Source organism: Mchenga conophoros, linkage group LG22 (assembly GCF_057382185.1).
Source record: "Mchenga conophoros isolate Kocher_MC1m ecotype Shallow Benthic linkage group LG22, M_conophoros_male_GT1.1, whole genome shotgun sequence".
Lineage (NCBI taxonomy): Eukaryota > Metazoa > Chordata > Actinopteri > Cichliformes > Cichlidae > Mchenga > Mchenga conophoros.
This window is the reverse complement of record NC_140546.1, coordinates 22,039,691-22,053,814: the sequence shown is the minus strand read 5'-3', so window position 1 is coordinate 22,053,814 and position 14,124 is coordinate 22,039,691. Positions and strand designations below refer to the sequence as shown.

The 14,124-nt window shown below is 42.7% G+C and overlaps 2 protein-coding genes across 2 annotated transcripts; both read right to left on the bottom strand.

The window, feature by feature from the left end:
• Window positions 1-444: 444 nt before the first annotated feature.
• polr1f (RNA polymerase I subunit F) lies at window positions 445-4,054 on the bottom strand. The gene is made up of 4 exons (XM_085262836.1): window positions 3,719-4,054; window positions 2,240-2,381; window positions 1,797-2,005; window positions 445-1,583 (listed from the first exon to the last, which is right to left on the bottom strand). Exons 1-4 carry the CDS (start codon window positions 4,018-4,020, stop codon window positions 1,106-1,108), a joined length of 1,131 nt encoding a protein of 376 aa, XP_085118962.1. The 5' UTR covers window positions 4,021-4,054; the 3' UTR covers window positions 445-1,105.
• Window positions 4,055-7,342: 3,288 nt separating this feature from the next.
• On the bottom strand, window positions 7,343-13,629 carry tmem196 (transmembrane protein 196). The gene is made up of 5 exons (XM_085262320.1): window positions 13,182-13,629; window positions 10,955-11,011; window positions 9,209-9,344; window positions 8,118-8,236; window positions 7,343-8,036 (listed from the first exon to the last, which is right to left on the bottom strand). The coding sequence occupies exons 1-5, from the start codon at window positions 13,344-13,346 to the stop codon at window positions 7,965-7,967; spliced, it is 549 nt and encodes a 182-aa protein (XP_085118446.1). The 5' UTR covers window positions 13,347-13,629; the 3' UTR covers window positions 7,343-7,964.
• Between the last annotated feature and the right edge of the window lie 495 nt (window positions 13,630-14,124).

Sequence of the window (14,124 nt, the reverse complement as noted above, 5' to 3'; positions counted from 1 at the left end):
AGTAAGATCAGGTGTGACTGATGAAAATGAGCCAAGTTAATCGCATCCCCTTATCTCTCCTCTTAGGCAGCTTCCGATAAGCTCTCCAACTCTTAGCACCTAGCAGCTAATTAGACTCCCCACTGAAAAGCAGGAGGATTTCTCTCCCTCACTCTGTGTGTGTGTGTGTGTGTGTGTGTGTGAGAGAGAGCGAGAGAGAGAGTAAAGAAAACACTTAGATCTTTAGTCTTATCTCTCAGCTTTTTATCACTCGACTCCCATCGGTCAAAGCAAAAGAGCTTGCTGCAAAACTTTTCACGGCACACTGCAAAAATACAGGAATTTCTGTCTCTCTGAAATCGAAGCGCTGTTCAGGAGTGTGTTTACAAAGCACAGGTGTGTCAAATCATCACTGAAAAGTAGACATCATGACAAAATATCAAAATAAAGAACTCTTTAAAAGGGTGAGAATAATATATTTTTTTATTGTCAGCTAATTTCTGCTCTCGGTCAAAGAAAATCCATTTAAAGACAAAAGGAAGTGAGCGACACGAAAGTAATATTCCATGGCTTCACTGTCACTGTGCCTGATTCATTTCCAGGCCTTTCACTGAATACTGTGGATTTAAGTAAAACGTTCTCCTTGCTTTGCAGTCACAATCAGAACAATTTGTTAAAGACCTGTATGGAAGCATGAGCCAAAGTCTAGAAGTCAGCTGGGCAGCATTAGTCGTTTGGCTTTTGTTTCTTAAATGCTGAACAGGAGAAAACATATAAACAGCAGCAAAGCAAAAGATGATCAAACTGTCTCTGCTGGTGAGTTTTTGCCTCTGGATTTGTCTGCCAGACTGATTGTAAGAAGCAGTTTGGCTCCACCATGTGGCGAAGGCTGGAACTACAAGTGAGGAAAATCTGTCAAGCCCACTCCTGATCTCTCATTTCCATGTTCTCTTGCATGTCCGACATTATGTTTATGAGGCGAGGAGCCAACTTTGGGATGACAGCCAGGCTCTTTAATGATTAAGGCACGTCAGGATATTCCTCCAGGGCCGTCGCTGTCACTAGCACACTCAGTATGTCCTTGATTATTCCAAATGTTTCACTTAATTTGTAAAGATACCATTTTTTAGGCATGCTGCTCTATTTTGACTTTTCTCTTTTTCTTTGGTTTCACCGGGTCGGGATCTTCACTAAAAGATGATGTCACATCGTTTCCTGATTCACGTTTCCTTTTCTTGCTTGGCTTGTCACTAATGTAACCGTTGGAGTCGCTCCCGTGGACCGCCACCTGAGAGACATCCATCTCCTCCTCCTCTTCTTTTATACGTTTTTCCTTCTTCTTTTTCTTCTTCTTTTTGTTCTCTGCGGCTTCATTGCCGTTTACCTCATCCCTCATCCCATTCGGCTCTGGTGTTACACCGTTGTCCAGCTGGCATGCAGATATGGTTGGTATCTCTTCTTCTATCTCCTCTTCTTTGACTTTCTTCTTTTTCTTTTTCTTCTTCGGGGTTTCTTCAGAAGCATCCTGGGTGGGTTCTGGGTCCTCCTCGCCTGCAGGCACACTGGTTTCTGTGCCCTCACACATGGCCAGCAGCTCCTGCACCCTGAGGCACACAAAGACAAAAACAATCAATATAGGCCAGCGCCATACCAGCGCTGATGTGAAGGTCTGAGTTGCTCGCCTATTGTTCAGGAAAAAACTGCAGTGACTACTGGTGTGATGATGCTACCGGCAGCCACAAAGCGGCGAGCATACTGAGGCCTTTAGCTTTGCCCCGAAGCTACTAAAATCATCATCACTGATACTGCACACTTGCCTGGTCTTGTCCAGTCGTCCTCTGATCAGCAGCACCCCAGCAGTGTCGGCGTCGAGCGCCGTCACATCAAACTCCACCTCCGATCCGATCCTCGGCCCCGCGTCTCTCCATGTTTCCACAGTAACCAGATTCGGTCTGGGAATGCTGGCGTTGAAGCAGCCGTGCACCAAGCAGCCCACGTGGCTTATTCCCAGTTTATTTACCTTACCCTACAAACAGACGAATACGTGATACACGCTGTTAGTTATTGTATTTTATCAGAGGCAATTTATCACTCCCACAAAGTACAGGTACGCCTCAAAGCCCCAGGTTTTAATATGTCACTTGTATATTATAACAATAGTAAACACTGAAAAGTGCAGGTCTCTCTTAACAGACACTATGTCAGGTAAGGTCCCGTCAGCTTCTCTGCTTCTACTAAATAATGTGAATGTAAATCTCACCCGTAGTTTTTGTCCTTTTTGTGGCTGAAAAACAATAAAGCTGGCTTCCACGTCCACGTGGACGTAGCCGCTGTCGTCGTAAATGTCTCCGAGGTGTCTCACTATCCTGATGTTGTCGTAGGCCAAGGGGACTCCGTTCAGACTGAAAGAGACAACAGTAACAGGGTCATCTCGTCCATTAACAGTTTATTTAAACTGACAATGCTTTACTTAAAGGAGAAGACCAAACCTTTTTGCGTTACCATTACTGGTTTTAATGCTTTTAAAAGCTGACTGGTGTATGAAAGGATTTAAAAAGGCCGCACGCAGTGATTCATGCATAAAATACATTTTGCAGACAATCACACGTTGCTGGTACTTTTACCTCCGCAGAGCACCACAGTGGATTCTAAAACAAACAATTAAGATGTGATTCAAGTTCAGATTATAAACTTTAACTCAAGGGGTTTAACAAAATAATTACATTAACTGTTTAATCCAAGTTTCAGAGGCTCACAAGTAACAGGACAGTAACAGGTGTTTGTTTTTAGCCAGGAGAGGCCTGCTCTCTCTGTGTTAAACAATAAATTAAGCAGATAAAGAATTTTAAACTTGTATTTTGTAGCTGTTCACTGGAACTATCATTATGTGGCCCATAGAGATATCAGTGCATACAAAGATGATCTTCATCAGGCTGAAAAACCAAAGTAAAGCTATAAGAGAGAGCAAAATCATCCGTCATCCCGGTGGAGGAAGTGTTAAAGCATGAGCATGCATGGCTGCCAGTGGAGCCGGATCACTGGTGTTTATAGATGATGTGACAGCAGGACGACCTGGCGATCGTCTCTGCTCAGATTCAGACAAATGCTGCAAAACTGATTTCACAGTGCAAATGGACAATGGCCCGAAGCACACAAACCCAAGGGTTTCCCGAGGCAAAGAGCAGAGATAATCGTCAATGGCCAAGTCAGTCACCTGAGCTCTACTAAATACAGCAAGTTTTCAGTTACTGAACAAACAACTGAATGCAGTTATTGCCCACAAATAAGCAGCAACTGGTGGCTGCAGTAGAGACCTGGTAGAGCTTCTCAAAGGAAGAAACAGCAGTTGGTGATGTGACGTTCATGACTTTTAGACTTTAGGCACTCATTGACTGTAAAGGATTTAAAAACACATTGGCTGTATTTTCCGGACAATCAATGCCCTGAATTAAAGCTAAAAGTCTGCATTTCAGTGACAGCCTCCCAACACCACCTTCTTAACCCCTAAAAGCACCACCTCGTCAGCAGGTGTGTGTCCGATAAAGGACCTAACAGGATGTTTCATGAGTAGCTACTAGGTTCTTTCACAACACAGGAGACAGCAACACGAAAACTCAGCGGCTAGAGGACATCACAGCTCGTGTGCGTGTTTGTGTTCGTAGGAAAGTGGACTGTCCGGCTCAAAATGCTTCATTGACTGGATAAAAACGTCGGCGGAAAAAAAAAAAAAAAGAAGCACCTTTGAGAGAACTTGAGCAGCTCGGCCTCCAACTCCTCCTTAATCCCCGTCTTCTTCTTGTTTAGATACACGGGCGGCAGGGCGATGTGTCTCCGGTGGGTGTTCACGACCAGACACGAGTAAGGCGCTGACAACAGCTCGGAGGCAGCGGCGAACGACGGGATCGATAACGGGAGAGCGGCAGCAGTGTTTACCGGTGCTGGGGTCTCTTGGGCCGCCTGGTCCGGGACGGACACGTCGGGAGTTTCACCGGACATTCTCACATGTTTTGGATTGTCCTCACCATGCTCCAAATTCGCCATGCTGCGTAGAAAGACCGGAAGACAAACAAGAGGTGACTTCCGCTTTGCGGATCGTTGAACTGCTGTTAAAAACATTTGTTATTGTTGCCCCCTGCTGGTGAAGAAGAGAAGCGCCCTCCACAAACTTCATACTGCAAGCTTATTTAATAGTTTATTTTAGGTCCCATTCACTATCTTTAAGTAATGGTTGTCAAAAAGTATTGTGTTTAATTGTTTTTTTAGACACAGAAATATTGTAAAATCCTTGAAAGCATTAGAAGATATGAAGAATTGTATGACTCACTGCCCCTTTTGTCTGCAGAGCACAGACTGAATCATCATCAAAACACTTTTACACTCTTTAACGATTATAAATGAGCGACTGCAGACTTAATGGCTGTACATGGCTAGTCTGCGTGCAGTAATGCTTTAATTTTTCCTGGCATAACATGTTGATGGATTTAAATGTTGCATGTGGCCAAACTGTCTGTTAGTTTAAATAATGAATGTCCTGTGTAACATGGTGAACTTATTCTGAGTGGCTATTTCATTTTCACATTTTAAATTTATAAATAAAATTTAGCCCTGCAAAGTAACTGCAGCCACAGATAAATGTGTTTCATTTGAGCAAACACCTGGCGGCAGTGGGAAGGAAGAACTCCTCTTTAACAGGAAGAAACCTCCTGCAGAAGTAGGCTCAGACATTTGCCAGCATCACTTTTAACTTTAGACAAAATGACAAAATTTTAGCAAATTAAAATGAACACCATGCAGCTTTGCTGTTGTATATAGCTGTTATGATGCTTACGTAAGTTACCTGATGCCCTTTGTTATGTAATCTACAAGTTCGGCCCTGATAGTCCTAGCAGGGATGCTGTTAGGGAGCTCGTGGGGTAGGAGATGATCATTGATTCTGTATCCCATTCTCACCTGCAGAGCCACATTAAGATCATTAGGGTGACCTGAGGTGTCAATTAGTGCAACTAGTGCAGCGTGTCCAGCCATACACACAGGCATGCACTGAAAATATCCTGACACATGCACAGATGAATCTAGTGTTACTGTTTTCTGACAGGGCAGCACCGCAGGAGGTCACATGATTCAGCGTTTCTCTCTTTATCACACACACTCTCACAGGAATCGCAGACCCGGTGCTCTGTTAGGAGCCATGGCCCTTTCCTGTCTGTTGTCACGGTGATAAATAGTGCATGGTTTCTTAGCTCCCTGTGGCTTCTGCTGCTGTGGGCCCCAGTCAACACACAAACATGCATAAATGCACGCAGATGCACACACATCTCTGTTTGGAGCTTCTCTCAGGAGTTGGCAAACACTGTAATGAGGTGCTGAGCAGCAATGATGTTGTCAGAGCTTATCTTCATAACAGGTCACAGCTGTGTTTGTGTGCAAGCATGTGTGTGTGGAGGAAACAGGTTTTTATTGCTCTTCCTCCTCTGTGAAGCATTTTAAGCTTGCAGGTCTGACGGGTGCTATGAAACTGATTTACTTTGTTACTTAACTTTACGACAAGTGTGGGAACCCTGAACAGCATCATCATTGCCTTAAACTGTGGTCTCATAAGAATGCAGTGGCTTTCTGAATTGATGATGCTATGAAGGACTGAAACTGCTAAAATCTAAAATTCAACCCAACAAATATATTATTGTCATTATATCCATGGATATCAACATGGATATTATGATTTTCTTTGTATTTAATTCAATCTCTATAAATTCCCCTGTTATGTATTTTTCAATATAACTTCCCTTGTTATTTACTGATTGTATCATTATTTAATAGCTTAGTTATAAAAGAACCATACTGGATAAAGAAATTAAAAATGTTAAATATATTGGGGACAAATATGGTAGAGGAAATAGTGCATAAGTACATAGTTTGTAAATAACTCAATAAATAAAATGGCACATAAAATGAAAGAAGAACAAGTATAAGGCATGTGTTTACAAGAGAAAATAGATAACTGGTGGATGGTATTACACAGGGATTACATGAAGATGTGGGACCTATGGGTTCTTTGACACCCAGCATTTAGACTAACATCAAAACTTGAACTTCAGTGCTCCAACATCCACAAGATACAACTACTATTGCAATAAGTGACTGATGAGGTATAACACAAAAAATAAGGACCATCATGGAAGGACAGGCACTGCATATGCACAGATAGAGGAAGTGGCTGAAATCCAGAAATCATACAAGTGGTAGACAAAGCTGGACTGAAAGACCGCAACAGCACAGAGGCACCAACAATGGCAGCACAGGAACAAGCTCTAAGTACAAGATCCATAGAGGGGGTCTACCACACCAGGTAAGACCACAGGTGCAGGCTGTATAAAGATGCCCCTGAGACAATCCAACACATAACAGCAGGATGCAAGATGCTAACAGGCATGGCACACGTGGAATGCCATAACCAAGTGGCCGACATAGGATACAGAAACATCCGTGCTGAGTATCACCTTGAAGTCCCAAGATCAAAATGGGACCCACCCCCTGGGTTGTCGAGAATGACCAAGCTAAGATCCTGTGGGACTTCCAGATACAGACAGACAAACTGGTGACGGCTAACCAACCAGTAGTAGTGGACAAACAGAGGAAGATGGCTGTATACCGATAGCAATTAGGAAGAAGGATCATGAGAAGCTTGAGAAGTACCACTGGCTGAGAGAGGAACTCGGAGGGTGTGGAGGGTGAAGGTAACAGTGGTCCCAGTGGTAATCGGATTACTCTGTGCAGTGACTCTCTGAACAGGGCAAGTAGCTCCAGCAGATCCCAGGAACAACACCCGAGATCTGTGTACAGAAGAGCACAGTCCTAGAAACAGCAAAGATACTGCGCAGGACCCTCAAGCTCAAGAGGACCTGAGCTTGAAGACAGCCCGCAAGGTGTGAGATGGTTGCTCTGTGTGTGTTTTTGTTTTTTTTTTGTTTTTAAAAAACACCTGGATCTCGTTAATATGACTAAGTCATTTAAATACGGTTCTTCATAGTGTGCGATTTTTCAGTGTGTTATTTTAACCTTTGGGTCTTACTATCACCTACAATGATGTAGTGTATTGATTAAAATGCTGTAATCTGGCTTACAAACTGAAAAGTCACTCCCATCACATTTTTACTCAAACCTCACATACTTCACAAACACAAACACACTTCCACAAACATGTGTGTTCATGTACTATAAACACACAAATTGGCAACTGTATAATTAAAAAAAGGCTAATCTGCATAAACTGTGATCATAAAACCAGATTCATCTCAACACGTATTTAACACAGCAACAGTAAAACAACATGCAAGACTGTGCAATTCTTTTATTAGTCGTACTTTAATTGAATGAACTTTATAAGAAGCATTATAAAAATACGTTTGATTTACAAGCATGGATACATACAGTACATTGTGCATCACTGTAACTTTTCTCTCAAAGCATTCCATTATCAGATGATACATACAGTTTACCAAAGGCTATCTCAAGATCTGGCTTCCATAAACCAATAACATGACAGAGAGAGAGAGAATAAGGACGATGAGACTGAAATAGCTCTTCTAAACAAGTGAATCAGTTGCATGCTTGGTTTGTGCTCATCGCTTTGATCTGACTGGATGAAATGTATCCTTCACGCTCACAAATTGGAGGATTTCACGCAGATGTCTGTCGCTTCATTTGTCATCCAAACCGCAGCTCACCATCCCGGCTTTGGTGAGATTTAAACCGAAGGTATTTGAACCCATGTTTGCATAATATTCAGAAGCACAAACGGCTCCTTCATGCTCTCCGTTTCATCAGGCAGCAGGTAAACGGGTTCCAAGGCGACAAATTTGGTTCAGTTCCTGCAGTCAGGATACAGTTAAATGCAGTCTACTACAAGCTGCATTAGCTGCGTGACAGCACGAGTTTTAGTAACTGCTTCTGTTTAAGTCTGCAAGTCACCTCCTGCTGAAACTTCCTCAAGGAGATGCCGCGGTGTGTCCATTATAGGAGATCTGAGGAATACCATTACTGGAGTTGTCCAGGACCTCCTGTTAGAGACACACAAACACAAACCTGCTTAGGAAAAAAACTTCCGACAGCAGCTAAAGATGAGTCATGCAGTTTACTACCTTCTCTGTCATCTCATGGGAATGATGTAGTGAGTGTTCCCTCTCCAAGAACATCCTTTGCTGCTCCGAGCTTGCCAGACGACAAGTCAGCCACGTGGATAAGGTACAGGTCGAGATCCCTGGATAAGACCGGAAAAGGAAATTTTACACAGAAGTGAACAGAAAAACACTCAGTCCCCAGAGGATAAAACATACTGTACTGGATGATCGTCTGATTTCTATTTTTTAGTGCTAGTATGGAAAGAGTTTCACTTATGAAGTCCTATGTCTCAGCCAAAGTCTGTATATGGACTGCATAAAAGATGGACGTAGCCTTCGGGTACAAGTAAAGCCGACGCTGCAATGCCTCGTTTGATTTCAGTTATTTAGTTATCAAGCCATCCATTTTCTTCCACTTATCCAATTCAGAGTTGTGAGTGTGTGTGTGTGTGTGTGTGTAATAATATCTATGAGAAAATTAAACTACCTCGCTCTTGATTTATGTCCTCGGTAAATTCTCTCCTAATGGGCTTATGGACTCAGTTGCTGGTTGATTACTTTTGAAATTATGGCCCCATTCAGAGACTTCTAGGGCATTTAATCCCTGACAATTTCTTTAAGCCAAAATGACTTTGATGTATCGCTAACTAGCAAATATTATGTCCCTAATGTGGTTTGCATGCTAAAACTGTTACATACCTACTAAAGGATCCATTTTAACACTGGCATCAACATTTAGCCACAAGCACAACCTCATGGAGCGACTAGTACGCTGGCAGACCTTCAGAAAAGAAATGAAGAGGCACTTCTTCTCTGAATAAAACTGACAAAGCTTTTTTGGGGAGGGTGGAGGAGCACTGGAGAGTTGTTGAGATAGTGTTGAGATAAAAGTGATTAGCAGTAATAAGAAATGCTTGGTATACTGTTAGTATTGACAGGTGACTAATAAAGAAATGCTTTATCTTTACCCCCACATTTAGTCCCTTTCAAATACTTGAACAGAGACTAATAACGTTCTTATCTTACGATGAAAAAGAGACAAAGACATGAGTTGTTTTCAATTGCGTCACATCAGATTGTGTTACGTCTTGCGTCCTTGTTATTATCTTTACCTAGACAAGCCAGAGTCATTGCAGCCAGGTGAATTGTTTGCATCTTGTCCGGCCGTTTGTTCAGTGCCCGAACAAACTGGACGTTTAAGATCCCGGCAATGAGACCACAGATGCAGCACGCTGAAAAGAGGATCATCTGAAAGACAAGGGGGGTGAGCCGCAAAATTGAGACCTTATCAACCAATCTGTAAACCAAGTGACAAAATGCGATGAGACCGGAGATATACAAATTACTACTGAGCTTCCATCTCCATCATTCTGCTGTTTTGGAACGAGGCTGCGGCGATGAGTAATGCCTATCAGTCAAAATAAATCTCATTCGCCATTATAAAATAGGATCACTCTCAAAGCCGACTGCCTGTTCCAGGAGCGATGTGCGGCTTGTAAATATGCTTGCATCACTCACTTGCTGTATTTGTGTGTGCGTGTCTGTGTTAAAGTGTGTGTCTGATTTGTGTGTTTAATGAATCGCATTTTACAGATTACTTCTCTGGAAATTGTGATCGGGACCAGGAAAACTAAATCCCAGTTTCAGAATCTGATTTTTTCATCTTTTTATTTATTTGTTTCTGGGTAGAATCTGATGAGAAAACAGTTAGACTTCCATCACCTTCTTATCAAGATAATAAAATCCAGATGATTCATATACTTCCCACTAATTGTGAATGTGTTTGTATTCCATCTGGAGTGCAAGCCCTCTTTCACCGCTCCCTGTGCAGATGCCGTTAGTGCCTTTAACCACATGGAAAACGGCATCTCGTATTTCAGTCGTTACCCAGGGAAGTGTGGAAAGTGGCTGGCAGGGGTCCGGAGCCAAACCAACCTAATGCAATCATCACCCCACAGGCAGACATGGGGAGGGCGCTGGAGGAAGATGGAGAGAAAAATGGAGAGAGTCGCAGCGTCGACATAACGGCTGGGACAGAGTGAATGGAAGAGGCAGATGGATAGATATAGTGATGAAAAAAAGGAAAAGCATGAGTAGGAGGAGATAGACAGGGAGACAAAAGTTGGACAGGGTGAGATGGGGGGAAAGAAAGGTTGAGGGATGTCTCTGTTACAGCAGATTGCGCTGACATTGATCCATCATTAGTCTCCTCCCTGCAGGAGACAGGGAGTCAGAGAGAAACACCAGGACTGGGAGACACTGAGAGACTGTAAAAAAGACAGAAAGAGTGACAGAAAGGGAAGAGAGGTGACTGCTTGTCTCCTCTTATTTCCTCAGATGTCTCTCTCAGAGCATACTGACTGCACCTGCTGCAACACACACACACACACACGCACACACGCACACACACACACACACACACACACACACACACACACACACACACACACACACACACACACACACACACACCTTTAGGTGTTCTTTCGTTGTCGAATATGCAGACTCTGTGTATGCTTTGCGTTCAGTATTCCTGATACAGATGACTTTGCATCTGACATCCACAACAGAAGACATCTGCATCATAATTCCAGCAAATACTGAATGAAAAAGGCTCCCAGGCACGTGACAGTTAGCTTGACTGAGCTCAGCATAAAAGGTAGAAACAAGAAAACAACCTGGCTCAGTTCAAAGCTAAAAAAAACAAAATCTACCTTCTACCTCTAGCAAAGGCTACAGAAACTGGTACCATCCTGGAAATAGCTCAGTACAAACTGCTGAAATGTGAATCACTAACTAAACTAAAAGGAAATTACTTGGAGAAATAAACTGAGCTCATTCAGTATGTATGTACTTACAATAAGGCCAGTCCTCTTTCGAGCACACAGCACGCCGCACATCCCGCAGACCAGAAACTGGAAACAAAGAAAGACAGCAAGTAAATTAACACCTCTGTGAGTTCAAGTTAGTTTGTCATGAGAAATTTTTAGATGTTTCTTTTTTTTATGGCACCCGTCCCTGATGCAACAATGGGAAATGCTGAAAATAACAGTCATTGAAATCAGTTATCCACGTGTGGTTTTCTCCCTCTAAAAATAACATTTCCAGAAGGATGTTGGTGGAAAAAGGAGACACGTCCTCTTATTTTTTATTTCAGGATAATTTACACTGTCTGGTTATTATTATTTAATATATAAATGTTTCTAGACAGCCTCTCCGTGTTAGCCTCGCCTCTCGCCCTATGGCAGCTGGGATAAACACCAGCCCCACCCCAACCTTAGATAATTGGATAAGGAGAAGAAAATGGATGGATAAATATTTCTAAGAGCCAGGTGCACTTATTAGAGTCCCTCAAGAGCTTTCAGCTCTTTATAAAGTCTCCTACCTATGGATCAAGTTGTTGAGCTGACACACACACACACACACACACACACACACACACACACACACACACACACACACACACACACACACACACACACACACACACACACACAAATCTTCATGTGTACTTTAGGTCATTAAATTGTTTCACTGTAAAAACATTCTTACAATTTTATAACTATACTGCCCTATTCACCTAATCAGGTAATTAGACAGTAGATAGATTAGAATATATGATTTTATCATTTTAGGGCTCTGCCTGCTTTCAAAACTGGAGATCTTTTAAATAGACAATTCTCCTGTTTCACAAAAACTCTCACGATTCAGGTTTGCTGTTCATTGCAAAGAAAACAAACCAAAACCCAAACTGCTCCACTGTTCTGAAACTTAATCCAAAGTTGCAGAAATGATAAATTATTAATCACAATGTTTCAACACAATAAGGCACCAAAGGTTGGAGAGTCAGTGTCCTCTAAAGTCACTGGTCAGTGGGTTACAATAATTTCCAGGTCCCGAAAGAAGACTGAAACTCTTGGACAGCTGGGTGGCTGACTCAGCAGACAGAGCTCAACAGCTGCGTGGTTGAACTCACAGACGACCCGTTGCATAACATCTTTGCAGGAACTTCATCTACACTGCTGGAATCACGCGCACTTTAAGTGCACTCACGCCCAGATATGGAACCTATATACTGTGATATATCAGTAAATGCTTTTTTTTCCCTCTGTCTGATACACACCCACATATTTACAATTAAGCAGTCTTTCAAAGCAGCCGTCTCACACCGATGATAATGTTATAGATGACTCTGTATGACTCATAGTGCTTCAGCTCCTGGCATTTATAGTAATTCTCAGCTATAACTGCTGACAGATAGACTATATATCCCCCGCTGGAGCGACTGTCACAGTAAAGTAGATGATTCAAGGTATGTGGCTGCTTAAGATGCCAGGAACAAACTTTTTAAATGTTCTGTGGCAAAATCGAGACAATGAGGCTCAGAGCAGCACAGAAACAGGAGCAGACACATTCAATAGACTGAGAGGATGTAGATGGGTCTAAAAGCTCCGACCCTTCCAAGCAATGAGCAGTAAATCAAGCATCAATTAATAAAGCCAATCTTTAGCTCCAGTGCGCCAGGCCAAATGGCTGTGTGTCTGCCAGGCTTTTATAGGCAAATACCATATGAAGCTGTGTCAGCAAAACCACACCAGGTATTGAAAGTTTGAAAACAACCACAAATATGAACAGAAATTCCACTTTTTCAAACAAAGAATTTCTGTAAGCAGAATGGATTTATTTGATAGGAGCTTAAATAAGACAAAAATATTTGAAGTCAATTAGTTTTTTGAGAAGTTTTAGAGGGAAAAATACAAAAATCTTTCAGATTTTTCTTTGATTTTCTGCACATTTTAAATATCAGTGTTAACCTAGGTGCTGTAATTTATGGTGTATAAATATATTAAAGTTCTAGTCTAGTCCTTTAGCCCTTATATGACCAGAATATGTTTCCCTTATTTTGATATTCTAATGCTTACAGACATGCAGCGCATGCTGTCTCTAGCAGGCTCTATAAAGAGCAAGGTAATTCCCTCGAGTTTTAACGGTCTCATCTTTCAGCACGATCCCTGGAGATACTTATCCTCTGGGAAAGTGAGACAAAGACAAAAAGTAGCGACAAGAGTTGCTCCAAGGACGTACACAGAGTCCACTCCAGACCGGAGAAGCGTCTCCCTGCTGCGGTTTATGATCGCCCCGGACCCAGCTGATGCCCACCGCTCCCAGGACGATGCTCGCCACACCCAGGCCCACCTCCACCAAGGACAGCAGGAGCAGGCTCCACAGAATCTTGCGGCTGGAGCACATCCTGCCCCGGGCATCTCTCCAGCTCCAGCAGGAGGGAGGCGCTGAGGCGGGAGTCCGCTTCTCGATGCTCCGAGGGCGGCGCTGCTCTACTGCTTCATATCCGACTGGAAGAGGCGAAAAAAGTGTATCCAAGCGTAAAGAGAAGAGGAGCGAACTTACAGAAGCGGCTAACAAACTATTTAAACAAGGAGGTGGGGGAAGCGTTGGCTCTCTGGTTGGAGATTATTGTGGTAAAGGAGCGTTCGGCTGAAGTTCCTCTGTGCACAACGCACGGCGCTGTCCAGGGTACTTAAACGCCATGGCGCGCGCGCAAGCATGCACCCATATACACACACAAACAGTGCACGCGCGCACATCCAGGGCCGTTACTAGGAGTTCGTGAGTCTCAGCCTCCGCCCACAGCGATGAAGCGTAACGTTCGTTAAACGGAACCACAGACAGGAAACACCTGTCACTTAAATATAAATATAAAAGCTACACTGATATGTACGTTTTATAAATAGATAAAACAGAACAGCGATTATTTTATCAAAAACTGAAAAAACTTGTTTAGTTCTTGGTTTTTTGGGTTTTTTTGGGGTTTTTTTTGTTTTCTTCAAACATTCTGGAACTCGGTGTTTGTTCTCTTTATATATTAGTTCCAGCTTTGGGTAGTAGATTTATTTATTCTTTAGTGATATTTACAGTCTTTGATTAAGAAGGTGACAGCTCGTGACTCTGCTTTTCCAGCATGTGCATGTCTACAACCAGAAATGATTAACCATGTTTTCACACTTCT